Below are 21289 nucleotides of genomic sequence, written 5' to 3' on the forward strand. Positions count from 1 at the left end.
ATTTGCGAGTGACGGATGTCGGCGAAGCCATCGCGTTCGGCCAAGATGAGGGCCAAGGCGCTAGTGAGCACGAGAGTGGGGCGGCTGGACAGGCAAGGCCGAATCACAGGACGTCTGCGCCCACCCTACACGGACCATGCCTGCCCTGGCTTAGCCCAGCAGTGCCTCGCTCATGGGCCGCGCCAGTTTCTCTTTCTCTGGGCGAATCTTCGCCCGCTCCGTTCCGCTGGTAAAAGCTGCCAACTGCCCCCGAGAACCTCTGGGCGCCCTCTCCTCTGACTTTGCTCCACGACCCCAGACTGCCCCTTCCTTACCGCAGCTTAACTTTGCGATATCTGTCATCGCTCTGAGCGGTTTTGACTCTCTCACCCACATTCCACCCTCACCATTGTTGGTATTAACCAGCACCTTCGCCAAGACGATGAGCGAGGTTCAGAATACAGTGCCCGCAGCGGCCACGACTCCTCAACAACAGCCCCAGGGCACCCCCATCCAGCAGAATGCTCCAACTCCCGCCTCAGTCTCTGCAGGCTCAGGCGATCAGCTTACCTGCCAGTGGCAGAACTGCGGCGACCGTCTGCCCTCTGCTGAGCAGCTCTATGTAAGTTATTCGCCAAGTATTCTTAGCGACGACGCGTAGAATACTGCCATTACTCGCCTTTGCAGCTTGCTAACTTGCGTGTAGGACCACGTCTGTGAGCGCCATGTTGGTCGCAAGAGCACCAACAACCTGAATTTGACGTGCCAGTGGGGAAACTGCCGCACCACCACGGTCAAGCGCGACCACATCACTTCTCACATTCGCGTGCACGTGCCGTTGAAGCCGCATAAGTGCGATTTCTGCGGTAAGGCGTTCAAGCGTCCTCAGGATCTGAAGAAGCACGTAAAGACGCACGCCGACGATTCCGTGCTACTCCGCTCCCCAGAGCCCAACCGAGGCGGTCCCCACGGCGCCCAAGGCTACCCGGGCCAAAACGGCAAGCGTAAGTAGTCCTCACATGACTTGGTCGATCTCAACCTCGACTCATGTCTACTTCCCAACTTCGATCAATATCTAACAGAACTACAGTCGTCGCTGACTTGCAGGCGCTTGCCGCTACAGCAAGTGGATACCAGTATCCTGATGGTGCCCTTGGCCCCAACGGAGGTTACGGCCAGCAACACCCAGGTGGTGCACCAGCCGGTTTCTATGGAGGCCCACCCCAGAACTCCGCCTATGGTCCTGTCTACTATGCTGTGAACCAATCGCAACAGCTCAACAACGACTACGAAATCAGGAAGCGCGCCGCGTATGATGCGCTCAACGAGTTCTTCGGAGATGCCAAGCGTCGCGCCATTGACCCAACCACTTACTATGATGTCGGCCAACGGCTCATGGGTCTACAAGGTGTCCAGCTTCCCGTCCTTGGTGGCGGTGGAGGCGGCTACCAGGGCGCTGGCATGTCTGAGTACGGCCACGGCGGCTCAATGGTTGCCCAAGCACAGCACCCGCCCATGCATCACCCCTACTCTCTGCCGCTTCCCAACCTCAGGACCAAGAGCGATCTCTTGAACATTGATCAGTTCTTGGAGCAACTGCAAAGCACCGTCTATGAGAACCCCAACCATGCTGCGGCTGCTGGTGTGGCCCACCCCGGTCACTACGTTCCTACCGGCGTTGGCTACCGCTCTAGCAACTCACCACCTGGCCTTTCGTCTAGCCACTCCCAGTCGTCTCACGCCACTGCTATCGGATCCACCAGCGCCGAGACCCCTGCCCTTACACCAGCATCCAGCGTCCTGTCATACGGATCTCAGCACTCTCCTGGTGCGCAGCACTCTAACAACGGTGTTTCTCCCACATCAAGGAGTTCGATTGGTAGCATGTACCCTACGCTACCATCTGTCAGCGCGATGTCGGATATGTCAGCTGCTGCGCCATCTTCTGGACTTGCACCAGCGTTTGATTCCGACGGCCGTCGCCGCTTCTCTGGTAACCTCCTCCAGAAGGCCGCTCCGGACCGATCAGAGCACGACTCCATGGATATGTCAAGCGACGGTGCCTCGCCCAAGGATCGCCGGGATTCTGAGCAAAACAGTCTTCACCATGACGTTAACCAGTTGGCAATCCACTCCCCCAAGGTTGACCCTGCCCTTCGCTCACCAAGCGTTGCTTCGTCAAACAACACAGAACAAGGCGACCAGTCTCAGCAATCGTGGGTTGAGAACATCCGAGTCATTGAGAGGCTCAGGGCGTACCTCAAAGACAGACTGGAGTCGCATGACTTCTCTGACGATGAGGAAGACGTCAAGCACGATCTCGAGCGCCGCATGAGCGATGACGATGCACACAACCTCTACCCTGTACTGCGCGCTGTACAAGAGGGTCGAGAGTAGTGTGCTTCTTCTTAGGCGGGTTCAAGATGCTTTGTGGAGTTCAAATGGGTAAGATGGCGTCAAGGAGTTCGCCAGGCTCGGTGGCATCATCAGGGACGATGACCAATGACTGTTTTTATCGTTATAGCGATGTCTTGTTATGTTTCTTCCACGGCTGCCATTAGGGCATAGGCATTTGGGCAGCATGTTCAGCTTTACACTTGTTAGTCACAGTGTGCAAATATTACGATTATTCAAAGTTTCAACTCTAGGATTACATGACCCTTGTGTGATTGACCCAGATTTGAGTACACGTCCCGCAACTGATGTGCTGACCCTGAAGCGCATGTAGAAAATCATCACACCCGAGTTGTCTCCTAAGACGGTGGCATCTGCTTGGCAGCCCGCGTTATCAATTTGCCAAGCTTATGACCAATTCCGACCCCACACTGAATCTAGTAGATCGTCGTTTAGACAAGCCTTTCCCCACGTTCCTATCAATCCAGAACATTGGGCGCAGATTGATATGGGTTCGCATGACCCACTCGGAGCCGCGTACCATGTAGCAACGCCCAACCTTTCCATCCATCTTCCGATTTGATCATCTCTCTGGTTCAACATTGATAGTTCCTGTGCACCTACGCCCAACACAGCAAACTCCAAATCGAGGCCGTAAGCTGTCACCGTAAGCATCTGATCACGATGGCGTACGGACGCGGTGGTGCAGGCAATTACTACGCGGCGCAAGAGCAAAGTAAGAAGACTGCCGAGGTGAGTCGATAATGATCATGCATTCTCAATACTCCATGTTCCTGAGGTATGCTGACCGTCAATATAGGACGTCGAAGCCAACCGCTCTTCCACCGCTGCCGCTGGGCAACCTTCACGCGACCCTTCACAAGTGCAACCCTCCAATGCGTCCCAAGACTACGCACACATGGGTCGTGGTGGTGCCGGCAACTGGTACCAGCCCACTGAACTTCAGAAAGAGGGCACCTTCACGCAGGCCGCGGACGCAACTGCTATACCTACATCATCGAAACCACAAATAAGCAAGCCATGGCATCCAGAAGGCCAGGAACTTCCAGTTGCAAGGAGTGGGAGAGGTGGGGCCGGTAACTTTGTATGGAAAAGTGAGGAATCAACGAAGGCACAGACCCAAGATGAAGAAAAGAGAATTGAGGGGTTAAGGAACGAAGTGGAGAGAAGTGTTGAAGCTGGTTTGGCGAAACCACCTGGTGCGCTGCTTGGAAAGGAAACGCAGAAGGGTTGGTGAGCTGTGTAGTACCTAAGTAACATCTCGTGGTCTATGCGCGAAGTCAGCGCAGGGTGATCTGTAAATTTCAAGATTAATGTGGAAAACATTCGATCGCGAAACAACGAAGCTCTGTCTTATGCACTGTGCGCCAAGTGTGCCTCATTGCAGCACGTCAACCTAGGAAAACCCTGAACGCCCGAGAGACTGCATTAACGTTAACTTACCTGCTTCGCATGTTTTTATCTTAACGTAGTCTGCGGTCTCCCACGTGCCCTCACATATCGTGCGAGTTCCTCATGACGTCGTTTCCTGTTCGGGACGTTAAGGCCCGTGCGCTTTGTTTATCCATGCTCTAGCCGATATCTTCCCCGTCCCTCCCCACCCACAGGCCAGCCCCAATCTCCGCTCCTCTTCGTGTCGCAACCTGGCAGTTGAGCCTTCTTGAACAATTCGTGACAGGATGGCGCGTCGATCAGCTCGTCTGCTCAAGGTATGCGCGCGCATTGCTTTTCTACGGTTTGTTTACATTTACTGATGTGTCTGTTGTAGCGCGAGACCACGCCTTCCGAAGATAGTTGGCACACTGCCTCGTCGCCAAACTTAGGACTCCCAGACCTTCCGGAATTGCCAGAGCCTGGCATGGCGCGGAAGACGCCCTCGAAAGCCTCTGCAGGTCCCAAGGCACAGTCCAAGTTACCGCAAGCGGCCGCGACACCCACACCTCATAAGAGCAAATCAACCAAGTCGCTCATTGATGACGCCAAGAGCCAAACGCCCAAAGATCGCACTCCGATCAAACCGGCAGGGCAGGAGATGCATCCAGCGCATCACCATGCGAGCACAGCCAAGATCCTGGATGAGGCGCGCTGGCTCGGTTTCCAGTCACTGGGTGCGCATACCGCGCCATCCAAAGCGACCGGCCTGGCGGGTCAGGCAACGCCCTCGAAGACTCCTGTACCTACCTCTTCGATGGCCAATGTTGGGTCATCGCCTGACTTCCGCTTCCGCTTCAAGTCGCCTTTTTCGAAACAAGATGACGCCGCGCTGAGCCCAAGCTCGCGCAACATCCTGAAAGACGCTGGGATCGCAGGCACGCCTGGTGGTGGTAGCCGTGCTCTGTTCGGTACGTTGAAGTGATAGTCAACTCAACCTGTTTTGCTTTTTCTAATCGCTATTTTCATATAGGCACAAGCGAGTGGTCCTCCAAGGTCGATGTGTCTCCCCAGCGCAAGATGGCCGAAGCCAAGGGCAAGATGGCTCGCTTCAGCGACGTACATATGAAGCAGTTCAAGAACATGGACTCCATTGCGAACCACCCGTCAGCTTTCCGCGCCGACCCGACACGATTCAAGCCCGTCGTAGGCCATTCGCTCAAGAAATCGCCCTCGAAGCCAGAGCTCGCGAACCCGGAGACGAACAAACTCAAACGCACACAGTCGAAAGCGGATCTGGCGGAGCCGAGCTCGAGTGCCGCTGGGGGTCTAAAGCGCACACAGTCGAAGATGGACCTCGCTGGGTCTGGAAGCAAGATTCCCCCAACCCCGTTGAAGCGCACTCAATCCAAGATGGACCTCACCGGATCTGCTCTGCCACGCTCCCAGTCAACAGCTCGCATGGCTCCTCCTACACGCGATGGACGACCGGCCTCCCGCGACGGCGATGGCGACCGTAACCCGGTAGCTAAGCGCGTCAAGCGCACTGAATCTGACGATGCTGCCTCCACCCGCCCTGCGTCTCGCGAAAAGATGCCCGATGTCCCAGCCCGCGCATCTGCTACTCCGGCCCGTAAGAAGACATCTCAAACTGCACTCCCTCGTCTCGCTGCGCGATTGATGACGCCCACGAAGTCGTCTATCGCGCGTTCACAGAGCGTCAAGACTCTGAAGACGACATCGATGATTCCAACCCTAGGAAAGTCGCCTTCCACGAACAACCTGGGAGCTTCACCATCTGTCAATCGCAACGTCGAGTCGTCCTCTGCACGTGATACCTTCTCTGCACGTGATACCTTCTCTCCCTCTAGCAACATTGGCCATCTGCAGACTTTGAGGGACAATGCACGTGAGAGCATGCGCAAGGTAAGTTTATCTATGGGCGCTTTTCCAGGTAACCGCTAATATCAGTAGGCAAGCAGCAACTTGCAGCGTGTCCGGTCAATCCTTCGTACGCCAAACCGCAAATTCTCGGACGATCCTGGCAAAATCGCGGCAGGTACTCACATGTCCCCTCCGACCACGAGCCTGGATAAAGAACCATCCCTGGTCCCTGCTACAGCTCCTGTGAAGAAGCAAGTCAACTTCAGCAGTAGTACTTTGGAGCGTGCATCGCACGACGAGCTGGGCAAATCACCGTCACCGATGAAGTTCAGGGCAGGCAGCGAGGTACCTGCTGGTGCTGTGATCTATCCTAGTCTCGGCTCAGGTGCACACATTGGCCCAGACCTTTCTCAAGAGATTGAAACTTTGACTGCGTCTCCGTCTCGTCGCCTCACATTCGGTGGCGAGACTCCTAATCACTCACGTTCCTTTTCCTTCGAGTCCGGCAAAACTGTCAACTTTGGTACGTCCACGTCCTGCATCTCTTCACTGACAACTCACTAATTTTCTTAGGCCCTGCATCGACTGGCACGATCCGCATGGTACGTCCGAGCGATGCGTCTTCTCTTGTCGACGGTACCAAGCGCAAGTTGGAGACCCTCCAGGAGACGTCCGATAAAGAGAACGATGGACCCAACAACGACGACACGCGCTCCAACAAGAAGATGAAGCGGACACCTGCGCTCGCTCCAAAGGCCCCTGCCAGCGCAAGCAAGCCAGCTCGCCACACTCCAGGACGCGCGGGTGCTATCAGCAAGTCAAGGCTCGCCTTCCTTGCTACGCCCAAACGAAGCAGGGCGTAAGCTTGCTCGTCTTGGTCGGAGAATATGGTCCCGCGTCATTCAAGAAAGAAAACTAAACACCCCACAGCCTACGTTGACGTCAGACCATCTACTTTCTTTACTTTCGTCTTGACGTAGGCTGCAGACCTGTTCAGCTTTTTCCTTGTATGACGTGGTCCTATTGAGGTGTGTGTGTGATCGTCACGAGCTGTGGCGGACAAGCATCATCCATGATTTAGCGGGCATTTGTTCCTAGTTCACTCTTCAGTCACTTGCTGGCGTACTTGTCACGATGCTTGTGCATCGCCTCATGACTTACGATACTTCCTTCTTGTCAAATCTTTGTTCTTTTTCACGTCATAATTGGCATCGGGGGCGTAACGGTTCTCCAGGCATAAACCTCGAAGTCTTTTCCTTTGTTTCTGGATCTTACGTGTCCGATGGACACTAATTATTACGAGAACGGTACACACGATCAAGCCTAGCTTGTGTATTATACTGAATCAACGACTGCATGACTATTGAAACTCCCAGCAAGTGATGTGGTGAGTTGCTATGTGTACTGCGTGCACGTCAACCTAGGAAAAACCTAAATAGCCTAGAGCCTACATTAACGTTAGGTTATCTACTTTGCATGTTTTTTAATTTAATGCAGCTTGCTAAACTGTTAGGTTTTTTGTCTTGTATAAGGTGTACTTTGCTGTATATGAGGCTGACCAAGTGGGAGACATGTGCAGTCAAGTAGGTCAATGCGCCGGCACCTGGGCGGTCGGAGCTTCCGTACCAGTCGCTCGCTCATACATTTGGCCGATCAACATTCACACCGCCTACAGCAGCCCCCCACTACACACACAAGGGCTTTTCTGGCAGCTTACTACGTCATACGCGCGGACTGCTTACGGCCTGCTACACTGGCAGGGCGAGTCTCACACCACCACCGTGGCGTCGCTAAGTAACCTGGTCGACGAATTGAAGAAATCCTTCAACTTCCTCGACTCTCGCTTCACAACAACTTCTTCGTCAAGCGACACTGAAAACCAAAACACAAACGCGCTATCGAAAGTGCTGCGCTCCCTACAGCATCGCGGCTTCAACGACCTTGCCGAGTTCCTCACGAATCCTCGCCTCGACGACCCTACCTACCTCACCACACTTGCTATCGCACTAGCCTCCGTCATCGTCACCATGTCCTGGTTCTCCCGCACCGGCGGAAACTGGGGAGGACGGTTCTCGCCATTTGGGCGTCCAGGCAACTCGCCAAACGCCGGCGTCGTCAACGACTCTGACTTTTCATACATCACCAACGAAGACCTGCGACGGAATGGTCAAGCGCAAGCGCCCGAAATCGTAGACTGGGATGACAAGAACCCAGAACGGGAAACAGACGTTCTCATCTTCAAGAACGGGCGCACACATTACCCTACACACTTCCCCGCGCACAGCATACGCGACGGAGACCTAAAGATTGGTACAGTGCGACAGGCGGCAGCCAAGAAGCTGGGCGTCGATGACCACAGGCGGATACGCATGTTCTACAAGGGCAGAAACCTGAAGCACGACGAGCGGACTGGACGAGAGGAAGGCCTCCGTGGCGACGGAACCGGTAGTGAGATTCTAGTCACAGTGGGCGAAACCCCAGTCGGCGGCCTAGCACCTGGATCAGAAGACGCCCCACAACACGCATACAGCGAAGGAGAGGACGACGATGACGACGAAGATGATGTCGACTCTGGCGCGAACACCACGGGCAAGAAGAAGTCCCGCAAGCGCGGCGGCAGGAAGAGCAAGAAGAAGGGCCCTTCCTCGGCAAACGCCTCTGGAACCTCAACACCCGGCTACACAACTGGCGGGGCAGGCGCAGAATACCTCCCTATTCCCTCGCATATCAACGCGGCCCCGCGCCCAAGTTCCACTCCTCCCCCTGCCAAACCCGCCGAGCCCCAAACCCCAATCGGCAAACTCGATGCCATCGCCAGCAAGTTCCACACCGAATTCGTACCTATGTGCGTGCAATTCATGGCCAGCCCGCCAGCAGATAAGGCGAAGAGGACATTTGAATACAAGAAGCTGAGTGAGACTATCTTGACCCAGATCATCTTCAAGTTAGATAGTGTCGAGACGGAAGGTGATCCAGAGGCTAGGCTCAAGCGCAAGGCTCTCGTCAAGGAGGTCCAGGGCATGTTGACAAGGCTGGATGAGGCCGGAAAAGCAGGTTAAGCTGTGATCGCAGACGAGAGGAAACAAGCTTGGGCACCTTTGCGTGATGCTGTGAGGCGAGTAACTGGGTTCGTTAATGGAGATGTGCACGTGTATGCTCCCCTTGCTGTCACTATACTTTCTTCTCGGGTTTGCATTAGTGATAGATATCAAGGAGCATCTAGCGAGCGGTGCTGATGAGCGGCTAGCGATCGATTTGCGTATTAACATTAACGAAACTCTTCGCTCTATTTTCTTCTTGTGTGAAGTGTCTGATACCTGCATTATTGACCTTTGTATCACCCGTCTGCCTCTCTTTCACCATCTACATCCTTTATCTCACGCTTTGTCAAGGTTCCATTGTGTTAATGTCCCCCTGGCTCCTGCCTGCATTCGAAATACCAAAGGCAAGCTACATTACCAGATGACCTTTTGTATGCATCTTGGAAGTGAAGAGCGAGTCTCAAGTTCGATCGCACTGGCATTTACATAGCACATTAGCCATTAACAATTGACAAGACCACGCACCATAAGTATGGAAGCCAACCACCAGTCGCTACAAAGTCTCGACGAAGCACTTGCCCAGAATGGTCTCCCGCCTGTAGGATCTTACCAACTATCATCATCGATATCCATCGATGCTCTTGATATTACGAATGTTCCCCATTTCAAGCCAGCCTCTTACATCGCTACCGGGGTTGATCGTGTCAGTAGCAGAGGTACTGACAATCTCATCTCCCATGCCATTCCAATCGACAACTGCGTACGAGTTCTTGAAGCTGTTACCAACAACCGCACACTCAGCAAATCGGAGTTAAGGTCAAAGACCTATCCCCGTCGCTGGTCGGTCGATTGCTCGGACTATTCCGGAGGAGAACATCTGCTGTTGTTCAAGAACGGCAGGCACGACGAGGCGCGCAAGTATGACGGTGCATTCAAGCATACTGATGCGTTCAAGGAAGTAAAAGCATTCAGTCAGAATACTTATACGGAAATTCAACGGCTTGAAGTCTTTGATCGCAACTACGCTCCTTCAGGAAAGCCCAGCAACACTGTTCTCGAAACAGCAAACGCATCGATCGATGAATCCCAGTTCCTCCATTTTCTCACTCTCGGCCCCGACGACGGTTGGTTTCACGACAACCACATAGACACATCTCTGGATATACTGGAGCGAGCTGCTGACTGCCAAAAACATGGGATTGCAATCTGTCGTGTTGGCCAAGGTGGCGAGCTCTACACCAGTGTAAGGAAAAGGCAGGAACTTCAAAACCAAGAGGGAGTCTGGTTCGACAGGCTGCTGACTGACAAATGCAGAGACAAAGACTTCATCTTGATACCGATTAGCAACGGTTATAAAGACGTTTACGAGAGAGGTGTGGAACTTGAACGTCAGTATGAAGCCGCCAAGACGAACCCCATCACAGAGCTTGAGCGTCCTGCACAAACCGCAGGCAACCACTGGTCTCTTCTTCTCGTCGACTGCCACTCTTCCATCATCAAGGGCCGGTACTTTGACTCCAGCTACTACGAATCCGCTGGCCCTTTACGTCACTACGCAGTCGAGGACTCGAACATTTGCAAAGCTGCCCTGATGATCTTATCAGGCGTACGAATGATGCTCAACCATGTTCAACCGGGACGATTCGACGAAAACGAGTTTGTGTTTGACATTGACACACACTGCCCTAACCAAGGACATGAGAATGTCAGCGGTAAAGAAGACGGCATGGGTGCTTGTGGCCCTTTCGTATGGGAAATGAGCAAGGAAATCACGCAATACATCGCCGACTGTCGCGAAGACCCCGAGTTTTTCGATCATGATCAAATCGATCCTTGTTTACCAGACGGTTACCAAAGCCGCAGAAACTGGGATTCGGAGAAGACGCGTAGGGCGATCTGGAATCTTGTACTGAGGGAGTTGAGAACGCGTAAGTGGCTAAATCGTAACTCGGAATGGATGGATAACGTAAGAGGGAGGGTCTTGACGCCTGGGGACGGTATGGCAGGCTGGAGTTCATGGCTGAGGGGGAAGGGGTTGGATGAGATGGCCTTTTGGGACCCATGGGTGTTGGAAAGCGAGTTGGCACCTCAGTTTGGACGGCCGGTGACAGTACGCTCATAATCATAACACCTTTTTATACTTTTCGAATGTACAGTGGATACAGGGATGTAAATTAGACGCCGGTATAGTTCGTGAGCTTGTCTCTAAATCATGCGCTAGTCTACCTTTTTTACTGGGTACATCATGTCAGCGGGCCGGTATAGACCTGGAGAGCGTTTGGAAGCCGCTTCTGACGCTTGCATTGACAGTTTCAATATACACAGCCTTTCAGATGGTATTGAGCGATATGATACTCATGAGAAGTGTCGAAATCTCCCAAAGTAGCAGTCCTGACTTGGCAAGGTCAGCACTTACCTTAGCTACTACTTGATTCTTGGAAAAGTCTAGAGCAGTATGACGTGGACTACAGAATCCTCATAAGCTATTGTATCAGGACAGCTGGTTAGAATCCCAACCTTGAAGACCATGCCAAGGATCCCAAAAATAATCCAAAGTTATCCATTCCTTCTTATCCGCTAACCAATCTTTCCACCCAGGCTGTTCGCCTGCCTTCCACCAGTCATTTGTACCATTAATCCAAACCCTTGACCCTCGTTCTCGTTCAAGGAGGCTTTTGAGACTTTTCCTCGTCGCCCCCAAATCCCAACACCAACGTTGCGCAAAGCCAGTGGGTAAGGTAATGTCAATTTCAACATGTCGTCCCAGACGGTGAACGTCTTCATGACCTTCGATGATATACAGTACAATATCCTTCGTAAATTCCCATACAAAAGGTCCACATGCGCCTCCACCGTCGGGTTTGCACTGATTGTCGTGCTTTTGGTTTGGGCAACGCGCTTCCCGATGCAGGTTAATCTCGAGCGTCTCTTGATCGATCTTGTAGTCTGGCCTAGTATCCGCATATATCCCGCTGAAACCACGAAGCAGTACCATAGCCGCTTCAAAATTGCTCGACATGCCATCGGAGTCATAGTGTCGTGCATGGAGGACCGGGTGGTGGCAGTCGATGACCATCAATGTCCAGTGTGTACCGAGCAAGCCACCACTACGCTTTCCTGCGTGTGCTCTTTTCCAGCCATTACTTACGGGAATGATGACAAATTCGTTCGTCCCTATCGTCTTCTGCAGCGCTTCCCCAGCTTCTAAAGTCGCATCCTCGTTAAGGCCAATCGTGTAAAAATCCCAAGCGAAAGGCGTGCCGCGAATGGCGATGTCGTGATATTCGCAACTAAATATACGATAGATGACGTCGAGGCCAATATCCAGAATTTCATTATAGGACCATGTACCGATGTGGTCGATCTTGCTGAAGGGCTCGTTCCGAACCTAAGCCCCCTCCGTTTCGAGGTATACCATGTTCTTATCAGACTCTAGCTCACTAGTACTGAGCTTATGCCTTTGGAGTATAGAATCTCTTTCCACGACATCGTCCACCGCTCCACCATCATCGTCGCTCAAGTGAGGGTCTCGCTGATCCGGCGTTTGGTACAAGTCAACAGACCATTGCCGGCGCAGATAAGGGACTGTACGGACACTTCCATATGCTTTATCTATTTTACTGTTTCGAGCTTCCGTCAAAAGAGCGCGAGACCGAGTGGTGTGCGTGTGTTGCGTGCGAATGCGCTCGATTGATATGGACTCGGCCAGGTCGATCCGGGAGAGGCCTTTCGTACTTGGTAAGGCATTCAGTATGTCTTGTTCGTTCGCTACAAGCGCTTTGGAAGAGGTCTGGATCTGTTGGAAAAATTGTCTGCGTTGGTCCACCATCGTCAAGTCTTTCTTTCCCTCTTCAACGATAGAGGTGAGTATGGGGCGCAAGGCCGAAGCCACAGTCGTGGGCTATAGAACAGAAGCCTTTGAGTATACTGGAAAGCACATAGCCTTTGTCTAAACGGCTTTTGATAGCATTGTTGTGATGCCATCAGCTTTGTGGCTGTGACAACCCCTTGATCACTAAACAAACAATAAATGAGTGGCAAGGACTGAATTAGTGATAAAGACTCAATAAGTGATTGAGTCTGTACAAACCTAATGATGGTATATGGCGAGGAGGTAGCAAAACGACTTTGCTGGATTCCCTTTGCGAAGTTAGCCTAAGTAGGAATGATAGCCATGAAACCTAAGGCAGCTGGCATCCACGACGTTGGATTAAGGATCACATTTTCGACGTTGAATTAGAGTTCGAAACAGCCATGAAAAGCCTTCCATGGATCTGAGCTAGGATTACCAGCCGTCGGCCTGTGCTACACTAAGGAAGAGGAGTCGGTACCCAGGAGACGAAGTGTCGGAGTCGGAGTGGGTATATCGCTCTCGGTCTCGGGTCCCACCCTAGCCTCTTTCGTTCGGTAGACGTTCGCCCGAGCCCGTCACAGAAATTGACTAGAGCACCCGAACATCTCCCGCTTTTCAAAAGGCCCTTGCCTTGTGCGTACGCCACCCTGTGGAGACCGTTTTACCTTGTCCACGGGTCTGTCCTGGCGTCCTGGGGGTGGAGCCTGTCGACGGCGTGTCAGTACCACGTGGGACCGCGCCATAGCGGAGGCGACGATCACGTCATGCTAGGATCAGTGGATGATGAGTAAACAGTACTTGTGCAACTTAGGCTAAAGGTATACAACGCTTGTTAAAGCAGGACACCGACGAAAATATGGTAGGCGCGCCCCACTGAGCAGTGCCATGTTCGCTTTTAATTGCACGACTTGACTACTTCAAAGACCAAACACCGTTCTCCTCAATGATGTCAATCGGCCGATTTTCATCGAGTGATCTTCTGCCTGCTTCGAGAATTGCGGTCGTCGCGATAGTGTTCTTCAGGGTTGGGAGTGGCCGCGCATCTAGCTGCTCGAGTGTAACCTCGCCTGCGTTGAGCTTGTTGACGGCATCAACGAACTTCTCAAACGAGATGTATCCGTAGCCGATCTGGCCAGCGAAATTGCCCTCCTCATCAGGAGCGTACTTCATGTAAAATCTGTAGGTGATTAGTACGCAAAGTAAAGAATTTCGGATGTTTGAACTCACGGGTTGTACCAGAGAAGACCACCCTCGTCGTCGGTAACATCGTAACCTCGCTTGGCCTGGTTGACGCGGATTTCTCCTGTAGATGCCATGTAGTGGAAGTACTGATTCGAGTGTACACCGGCCTTTTGAGGCGCTGCCCAGCCAGCTGTGTAAACACCTGTTCCGACCTTGCTAGGGTCATCCTTCTTCACCCAATTGGTGAGCAGTGTGATGGTATCCTCGGTAGCAGGATCGCAGCCCAGTCCAGTCGCAATGCCCTTTGCAGCACTAGCCATGACTCGTACTGGCTTCCAATCGGGAATCATGGACTCGTTGATGTCAATGTGGTGAGAATTGAGGTAGTAGGAGATATCAGAATCGATACCCGCCCAGGCCTTGAACGTCTCCAGTTGGCTCCTAAATGTAAAATTACCCAACAATTTCTTCGGTTCAGTAGGGGTTGAAAGTACTTCGGCTGGCTCATGTAGGAGTAGAAGTAGTTGAAATCGCCCAACTTCTGCGCCCGGAAACGCGCATCAGCATACGCAGGATCATATCGCTTGTGGTGCTCAATATAAACGAAGACATTGTGTTTCTTGGCAGCTGCCAAAAGCGCCTGGTGGTGTTCCAGGAGCTTCACCGCGGGTTTTGTGATGAGGACGTGAATTCCGCGCTCGATGGCGTACAGAGCGATCGGGTAGTGAGTGGTATCAGGTGTGAAGATGGTGACTATGCAAAGTCAATAGGAGTAGGGAATTGAGCGGGTGTATGTTGCAACTCACTGGCACTGCCCTTTGGAAGCGCGTCAATCGCTGCCTTGTACGCATTCGGATCGGTTTTGCCTTCTTTCGGGAATTCCTCGAACGAAACGTCCAAGTTGTTGTATGCCTCGGAAATGTTCTTCTGGAGATGCTCGCCTGGCAAAGATAAGCACGCCGGACATGGGGAATTATTTCAGATGCTGTGCAACTTACGGATTGCGGGGAATTTGCCGCCCGATGTGCCAACCATAGACAGCTTGCCCACTTTGCCGCGTCTTCGGAGGTCGAACAGCGTCAGTCCTACGACACCGACCTTCTTGTCCGACTTGGAGGCGCCTCCTCCGACGAATCCCGTCGTGTACTCTCCAGTACCGACCTAGCGTGCGATTAGCCTTGGAATGCGATGCGCTGCAGACGCAAGAGGGCAATACAGCTGCGACTAGACTGTAGTGAGGGGCAACGTACCATGAGTACTTCTACTGGCGCCATGTTGACTGTGTTCCTGCAGGTCTGAGAGGAGGTGTAGATGATGGAGAGGGTTGACAGCTACTGTCCTGATCTCGAGCAAGATGAGACGAGACGAGAGCTGGAATTGAAGGGGATGCGATGCTTCAATACCCGACACAGCTTCGTCGGCCTTTGAAGACTTATCGATAGCGACGGAAGATATATGACCCAGCAACGCGATGAGGGGCACGAGGTCTCACGCGTACTGCCGGCAGCCGCGGCCGGATGACGTTGCATCATTCGAGACCTTGGTCTTGGTGGGGGCTATGTTTGCTGAGCGCTGCGGTGTGCATCTATTTCCGAAGGCCGTGGCGTCTCCAAGCCGTCGAGGAAGCAGCGAGGCTCGTCTCGACATGGCGGAATTGGCTTGGAGTAATTTCTTGGAGTATGCGTCGTGGTTGGCGTTTATTGCGTTCCGAGGGGTAACGAGGTTCCCCAGAGGCCAAGGAAAGAGGGACACTGGCGTCCCCCACGCGTGTCCCCACTCACTATTGGTGGAAGAATGCCACCCCGTCCACCACAGCGATGCTGTGCCACTATGTTCGACAGCTAACCCTGCCCCAGGTGCAGCTCTATCCCATCAGACAACCGCCGACTTTAGTCACTCCCATAGAAAAGGCCGCACAATGTCCCGCATTTCGCCCAGTGGTGTCCCGAACTCGCCAGATGGCCCACAGCCCTGCACCCAACCTCCAGTCTAGCCCTCGCCGTTGTGGTCCTTGGCGAATCAAACATGACCATTTGACGAGATCTTGAACAGGAGAGCCACTGAGACACGCCAGTCCATGTGGGATGGGAAGTGAGCTCTGCCGAACTTAGCTCCTCTGACTTACTTTGCGCCGATTACTTCCATCTCGCTGCTATATTAAAGCTGACCGAACCCGTGCTTGAATCATCTTTATTGTTCGCCCCTTCCTCTCTCCCGAAACTTCCATACTCGTATACTACTCACCTTGTTCCTGTCCAGTCTCAACTCTTTTTGATTATACACACTGCGAAGATGGCATCAAACGGGAACGGGGCCAATGGCCACTCCAAAGAGCGTACTTCCCTTCGACCTGGCATTTACTCACCCACCATGACGTTCTTCGACCCGGAGACCGAGGAGCTAGACATCCCCACTATCAAGAAGCATGCAGTACGACTTGCCGAGGCTGGTCTTGTTGGTCTCGTCACCATGGGATCCAACGGAGAGGCTGTCCATCTGTCACGGGCTGAGAAGACCGCTGTCACGCGAGCAACTCGTGAGGCCCTCGATGAGGCTGGCTACCAAAATGTGCCAGTCATTGTTGGAGCTTCCGAACACGGCATCAAACTTACCATCGAGCTCTGCAAAGAAGCAGAGGCGGCGGGTGGCGAATACGTCCTTACTGTCCCTCCCAGCTATTATCGCTATGCTATCGACGAAGACGCCATTTACGAGTACTTCACCAAAGTCGCAGATGCCTCACCACTCCCAATAATTCTATACAACTACCCAGGAGCCGTTGCCGGTATCGATATGGATAGCGACCTCATCATCAAGCTTGGGAAGCACCCAAACATCGTTGGTACCAAATTCACATGTGGCAACACCGGCAAACTTACTCGTGTTGCCCTTGCTACCAACGCCTGCACAATGAAGAGCGAAGGCAGTGGCTACATGGCCTTTGGTGGCATGGCTGACTTCACCGCTCAGACTGCTGCTAGTGGCGGATCAGGAATCATCGCTGGTGGTGCGAACGTCCTGCCGAAGACATGCGTCAAGGTCTGGAATCTGTGGGCGGAAGGCAAATATGACGAGGCCATTGAACTTCAGAAGGTACTCAGCAAAGGCGATTGGGTTCTCACAAAAGCAGCTATTCCTGGAACCAAGTCAGCACTCCAGTCATATTACGGCTACGGCGGATACCCCCGCCGGCCACTCAAGAGGCTTCCTCAAGAGAAGGTCGATGCAGTTGCAGAGGGCATCAAAGAAGTTATGGAGGTGGAGAAGAAGTTATAAGTGCCTTCAGTTGTGTCTCCTTAAGTTCATGATCAGTCGCGCTGCTTTTTCCTCCGCACATACCTGTTGACATTGGGGGGGCAAAAGCGTCTGTCTGCATTTACGATGATTCCGATATCCTGTACAACCGTACTACAATAGATATCCTACTTGGTTGTTCTCATTGTGGAGCTCGTTTTTGAGTGGGACAATCCAACATAGCTGACTGCACCCGGAGGTTCCAGGGTTGCAGCTTCCTACCTAGCTGCTGCGTCGTCATGCCTTGCAGTCCCATTGCACCGTCGTAGAACAGCAACACTTCCTCGCGCCGCCTTCGGCTGCCTTCAATGACCATCTCACGGCCTCACCGGTCGGCTGTTTGCTGCCATCCGAACAGCCGGTCGCGTCTGGAACCTAGCTGCCCTAGCGACTAGCGAAGCAGCATCCTTGCCATGGCGATCGAAATATCGAACGCAAAAACTAGATCGCACACCAACGTTTCGCCGCCTTTGCCATTCCAGGATTTTCTGCCCGAGCGGTAGTCGCGGTAAATATCACAGCCGGCGTTTTGTTTCGCATGTCGAGCTCTGCCTCGGCAGATGCCGAAGATTCTGTCCACGTGAATGTGACACGGCACACACGTGCGTCACCAGCTTGACAGCTGTAGAGTGTACATTGGTACTTTAGAAAATATCTACACTTCGCTGGCCTGACTGCAGCACAGCTAAATCGCTCAAAAAACGCCGTTCACAGCTGCATGCAGCTGATCGCACGCGCCTGTTTACGTGTCTTCATAACCACGCGTCGAAAAAGAGATTATAGTTGTACAACGCTCCAACCAGGTATACAGCCCGCAGGCTTGTCCGAGTCGCTCCAGACGCCAAATCCCACAAACATGCTTTGAACAGTTTACGGCTCACTTATATGGCCAATCCGTTCCCTAAGCTTGTCCAGCGATACAAGGATAGGACTTCCCGCCGTTTCGCAGGCGTCATCTCTCTGGCGTGGCCGTGGCCTTTTATTTGCGCTAATGTCGAGATCATCACTTTGCGGAAGTTTCGCTGTGTCTCGTTAGCGCTGTCACATCCAGAGACCGGAGTAATGAAGCTTACCTGATACTCCGTATTGAGGGTTACAACGGCCGCCTCGTGTGCCCGGACAATAGTTTCGCAGGCTCGGATAACCCCGTCGTTGGTCTCGGTCGATAGCTTATCTGCCAGAAGGAGCAGAATAAGACTTCCTTGCAGGAGGTACATGCCGAACAAGTAGGGCATAAAGGACAGATCCGGATCAACGTCCAGTATGACCTCGACTGCATGCGCTGCGGATATCGCGTTGGATGTTGCCGCAAGGAACGACTGTGAGCATATCCACATGTTGTCGTCCTCCAACAACGCTACCGGATCCCATTTGCCGTGTAACAGGATGTGCAACACATGCATGATGTGAGTGGCATATGCCGCGACTTTCCTCGTCTGATGCATCCACTCACTCCGAACAGGGTCGGGGGTGCTGTTGGCCTGCGCTTCCTCATTCGAGCCGCAACCGTGTTGTGCCTTGAAGTCCTCGATGCTGTACGCGTACCTTTCCAACTGGCGGGTAATTTCTGCTTCGTGGAGCTCCCAGGATGTCCGCTGACCGAATCTTGGATGGTTCTTCTGTGCATTCAGATCTACAATGTCTCCGAGGATAGTCATTAAGGGCAGGAAGAAACCGAAAATGTCATGCCTGTAAGGATTAGCTTCGTGCTCAGATCCGTCGTGGTGCACAAAAGAAGCCTTTATAAGAGCATCTTTCGGCCAGGGTGCATACGTACGATGTACACTCAAAATTGAGTCCCCGTTTCCGCGATCCTGGGTGGCCGGTGTAGAACTCGCCCGCCTGCCAGAGGGTGTCGGGAACCGGCTGGAATAGGTCCTCGCATTCGTTGTCGAGCATGGCCAGCGGTCGATTGTAGCAGAGTCCAAGGTGCCGGTCAACCATGTACAGCAGCCACCACAATCGACGCCTTTCCTCCTTCATCTCTTCCACGATTGCTGCAGATGGTGTGCCCACGGGTGCTTGCGCGCTGGCGCCTTCTGGGATGCCCGCCTCGATTTCCTTGTCTGTTGCAGCTGTCTCTCGCTCCTTCGCGGGCCCTTGTGGCAGCTCCCGGCCTAATTTTAGTTCTCGAGCCAGCGACCATGCCGCGTTCCACCACCGCAAAGAAGCCGCTTTGTATTCGCTCGCAGATGTGACCACTCCAAGATTGATGTATGTAGCAACATCGTCCAGGGTGCTGGTAGGTGGCATTGCTCCGTCGGGTCTTCCATCGTATCGTCCTATGGCTCGATCAACTCCGAAGGCGTCGTGTGCGGCAGATGTCAGTCCAGGTCCGGGAGCGAAACCGTGCGAAGATGGAGAGTGAACAAGAGGCTTGAGCAGATCTACTGTGAGCTTCCACAGCTTCTGGCTGATGATAGCTCTGGCTGACGGCGAAGATGTCAAATAGCTCGCTTCACTCGTCTGAGCAGCGACCCAAAGCATGCTTGAGAGCAGAGCGGGGCTGCATTTTCTGGGCTTGTGTTGTCGGAGGAAGCTTCGCTTTCTGAAAACGGATCCCAGAATGTACGGTGAAACCGGTTCCATGAACACCGACGAGGAACTTTGAAAATAGAATTCGAGGAGATCGCATGCAGTGGTGACATTGAGTATCGGTCCTAGGTGGGGTAGCAGTGGCCCCAAAACAGGGTATCTGCAAGCGGCAATGGCAGCGCCGTTCTGGGAAGAATTCGCGCTCACTCCAGACTGCGGCGACCCGGTGTCCACAGAACCATAGCTGTGAGGAGACGATTGCCTCCCAGTTGCTTGGTATTGCATTGGGTAGTTCATATTGGCGTACTCGGGAGGGATCGAAACAGGTGTACCATTAGAGCCAGGAATAAGGTGCATGCCTATGACTGTCAGCGACGCTGCGTATCTACCACGTATCGCAAATACGCTGGGAGGATTTCTGGTAACATACGAGACAAACGAGACATGTACACGGACTGGGAGTTTTGTGAAGCACTCCGGGCTCGGCCATCGTACGTACCATTCATGGCGTACATCAGCTCTTCGCGAGGCATCTCGGCGTGCATTGCCGGGTACGCAGCACCAGATCCAAGAAGCAATGGGTCGATCATCATGTGGTTGACAGGTGGATCGAATGTCGTGCCAGGGTTCAGAGCTTGCCAGTCACCTGCAGGTAGACCACCTTTGCCGGCTGGGAAATGCTGTACAACGGGTGTTGCTTCAGACTGCGACCAAACATCTTCGTCCATCTCTGCCATTACGCCGGGCCTCTCGTAATAACTCGAAATTCCATTGGGGGTTTGCGGACTACCACTGGCAGCTGCCTCTTCTCGCTGCTTCTGGATGTGCCTTGGAACCTGCGACTCGTTAGCTATTCGATGCGCTTCAAAGGCGCGATGTACACGCGATACCAAACGCTTCACGTTGAGGAACAAGGTTGTTGATTGTTGGAGGTGCTTACTTTTCCGCGTCGTTTCTTTTCGCGGTTGTACTGGCAGACGTACTCGAGTTCTATGCAGCGCGAACACGGAGCTTGGCCGTTACATCTTGTTCTCATTCGATGGCAATGATCGCATGCTCGGCTCACTCTTCGCTTCACGGGTGCCGAGCCACGACGTTCAAGCTTGGGTGTCTCTGCTGTTGTGGTCTCCATGGCTGCGTCTGTGAGTTGGGATGACGACTATGACTTCAACCGGCCGCCGTTGTCCCTACATAAGATCAGCATCAGACGGCCCCCACCGAACACGGCCGACGTACTACTTGGTTCCGGTGTGGCGACTCAATTCGAGAGCAGCGATTTTGGAGGGAACGGCAGTTTGTGCACGCGAGTGACGTCGCGGGAGTACTTGAGGACGAAGGAGTCGGTTGCCGGAAATCTGGGGACGACCACGGGTCATGCGATACTTGGGGAGCATATGTGGGCCTCCGACAAAGCTTTGGGTGCCGAGGGTACACCCCGACTGTGAGATGTCCTAAGCTGCAAAGACGATTCCAAGGGTCAGTGTGACGATCTGTGGCTTGAAGATTCCATGCGTCCACGCGGGCTTCGAGAAGCGAGATCAACTGGAGAGCAATATCAGAAGACGCAATGTTTAATTCGAGCATTCATGGATGTATGAAAGCTACGACCCATTGGCTGCGGCAACCAGGCTCTGGGGCAAGACGTGGCAAGGGTCAGGAACACCGTAGCAGGGGACCGTAGCAAGGGTCAGAAAATCCTACCGCATGATTCGAGCATGGCTAAATACAAATTAGC

The 21289-nt window shown here is 53.2% G+C and overlaps 8 protein-coding genes across 8 annotated transcripts; 6 read left to right on the plus strand and 2 right to left on the minus strand.

Annotated features, from left to right (window-relative positions):
- Positions 1-203: 203 nt before the first annotated feature.
- BKA58DRAFT_357198 (transcription factor PacC) lies at positions 204-2619 on the plus strand. The gene is made up of 3 exons (XM_046168680.1): positions 204-601; positions 686-983; positions 1070-2619. Exons 1-3 carry the CDS (start codon positions 422-424, stop codon positions 2374-2376), a joined length of 1785 nt encoding a protein of 594 aa, XP_046027688.1. The 5' UTR covers positions 204-421; the 3' UTR covers positions 2377-2619.
- A 183-nt stretch (positions 2620-2802) lies between these two features.
- BKA58DRAFT_467467 (uncharacterized protein) lies at positions 2803-3754 on the plus strand. Its single transcript, XM_046175062.1, has 2 exons — positions 2803-3126; positions 3194-3754. Exons 1-2 carry the CDS (start codon positions 3058-3060, stop codon positions 3629-3631), a joined length of 507 nt encoding a protein of 168 aa, XP_046027689.1. The 5' UTR covers positions 2803-3057; the 3' UTR covers positions 3632-3754.
- A 423-nt stretch (positions 3755-4177) lies between these two features.
- Positions 4178-6512, plus strand: BKA58DRAFT_310722 (uncharacterized protein; the record flags this gene model as incomplete). Its single annotated transcript, XM_046167302.1, has 5 exons — positions 4178-4712; positions 4856-5048; positions 5082-5565; positions 5758-6172; positions 6223-6512. Coding segments are annotated over 5 exons (1917 nt in total), but the record flags the coding sequence as incomplete, so codon positions are not given.
- A 569-nt stretch (positions 6513-7081) lies between these two features.
- Positions 7082-8965, plus strand: BKA58DRAFT_126737 (BAG domain-containing protein). Its single transcript, XM_046164307.1, has one exon. The coding sequence runs from the start codon at positions 7221-7223 to the stop codon at positions 8706-8708; it is 1488 nt and encodes a 495-aa protein (XP_046027691.1). The 5' UTR covers positions 7082-7220; the 3' UTR covers positions 8709-8965.
- A 640-nt stretch (positions 8966-9605) lies between these two features.
- Positions 9606-10997, plus strand: BKA58DRAFT_126830 (uncharacterized protein). The gene is made up of 2 exons (XM_046164311.1): positions 9606-9933; positions 10005-10997. The coding sequence occupies exons 1-2, from the start codon at positions 9884-9886 to the stop codon at positions 10810-10812; spliced, it is 858 nt and encodes a 285-aa protein (XP_046027692.1). The 5' UTR covers positions 9606-9883; the 3' UTR covers positions 10813-10997.
- Positions 10998-13370: 2373 nt separating this feature from the next.
- BKA58DRAFT_126779 (D-galacturonic acid reductase) lies at positions 13371-15097 on the minus strand. The gene is made up of 6 exons (XM_046164309.1): positions 14976-15097; positions 14724-14886; positions 14532-14666; positions 14220-14478; positions 13771-14166; positions 13371-13720 (listed from the first exon to the last, which is right to left on the minus strand). The coding sequence occupies exons 1-6, from the start codon at positions 14997-14999 to the stop codon at positions 13456-13458; spliced, it is 1242 nt and encodes a 413-aa protein (XP_046027693.1). The 5' UTR covers positions 15000-15097; the 3' UTR covers positions 13371-13455.
- A 770-nt stretch (positions 15098-15867) lies between these two features.
- On the plus strand, positions 15868-17081 carry BKA58DRAFT_126756 (uncharacterized protein). The gene has a single exon (XM_046164308.1). The coding sequence runs from the start codon at positions 16018-16020 to the stop codon at positions 16999-17001; it is 984 nt and encodes a 327-aa protein (XP_046027694.1). The 5' UTR covers positions 15868-16017; the 3' UTR covers positions 17002-17081.
- Positions 17082-17559: 478 nt separating this feature from the next.
- On the minus strand, positions 17560-21130 carry BKA58DRAFT_380334 (fungal-specific transcription factor domain-containing protein). The gene is made up of 6 exons (XM_046169896.1): positions 20791-21130; positions 20495-20741; positions 20054-20390; positions 18797-19913; positions 18093-18708; positions 17560-18041 (listed from the first exon to the last, which is right to left on the minus strand). Exons 2-6 carry the CDS (start codon positions 20684-20686, stop codon positions 17901-17903), a joined length of 2403 nt encoding a protein of 800 aa, XP_046027695.1. The 5' UTR covers positions 20687-20741; positions 20791-21130; the 3' UTR covers positions 17560-17900.
- Positions 21131-21289: the final 159 nt, after the last annotated feature.

This window comes from Alternaria rosae, assembly GCF_020736505.1.
Source record: "Alternaria rosae strain MPI-PUGE-AT-0040 chromosome Unknown BKA58scaffold_3, whole genome shotgun sequence".
NCBI classification, from domain to species: Eukaryota; Fungi; Ascomycota; class Dothideomycetes; order Pleosporales; family Pleosporaceae; genus Alternaria; species Alternaria rosae.

Bases quoted from the DNA above. Each gene is read 5' to 3' on its own strand.
- BKA58DRAFT_380334 (XM_046169896.1), bottom strand. From the start codon at position 20,686: ATGGAGACCACAACAGCAGAGACACCCAAGCTTGAACGTCGTGGCTCG. The intron at 19,914-20,053 runs GTACGTACGATG...TGACAGTCATAG, and splicing joins GCTGATGTACGCCATGAATG to GCATGCACCTTATTCCTGGC. The intron at 18,042-18,092 runs GTAAGCTTCATT...AACGAGACACAG, and splicing joins CCCTCAATACGGAGTATCAG to CGAAACTTCCGCAAAGTGAT.
- BKA58DRAFT_126830 (XM_046164311.1), top strand. From the start codon at position 9,884: ATGGGATTGCAATCTGTCGTGTTGGCCAAGGTGGCGAGCTCTACACCA. The intron at 9,934-10,004 runs GTAAGGAAAAGG...TGACAAATGCAG, and splicing joins GTGGCGAGCTCTACACCAGT to AGACAAAGACTTCATCTTGA.
- BKA58DRAFT_357198 (XM_046168680.1), top strand. From the start codon at position 422: ATGAGCGAGGTTCAGAATACAGTGCCCGCAGCGGCCACGACTCCTCAA. The intron at 602-685 runs GTAAGTTATTCG...ACTTGCGTGTAG, and splicing joins CCTCTGCTGAGCAGCTCTAT to GACCACGTCTGTGAGCGCCA. The intron at 984-1,069 runs GTAAGTAGTCCT...ACAGAACTACAG, and splicing joins CCCGGGCCAAAACGGCAAGC to TCGTCGCTGACTTGCAGGCG.
- BKA58DRAFT_126756 (XM_046164308.1), top strand. From the start codon at position 16,018: ATGGCATCAAACGGGAACGGGGCCAATGGCCACTCCAAAGAGCGTACT.
- BKA58DRAFT_467467 (XM_046175062.1), top strand. From the start codon at position 3,058: ATGGCGTACGGACGCGGTGGTGCAGGCAATTACTACGCGGCGCAAGAG. The intron at 3,127-3,193 runs GTGAGTCGATAA...CCGTCAATATAG, and splicing joins AAAGTAAGAAGACTGCCGAG to GACGTCGAAGCCAACCGCTC.
- BKA58DRAFT_126737 (XM_046164307.1), top strand. From the start codon at position 7,221: ATGTGCAGTCAAGTAGGTCAATGCGCCGGCACCTGGGCGGTCGGAGCT.
- BKA58DRAFT_126779 (XM_046164309.1), bottom strand. From the start codon at position 14,999: ATGGCGCCAGTAGAAGTACTCATG. The intron at 14,667-14,723 runs GTAAGTTGCACA...TATCTTTGCCAG, and splicing joins CGGCAAATTCCCCGCAATCC to GCGAGCATCTCCAGAAGAAC. The intron at 14,167-14,219 runs GTACTTTCAACC...TTTTACATTTAG, and splicing joins TCCTACATGAGCCAGCCGAA to GAGCCAACTGGAGACGTTCA.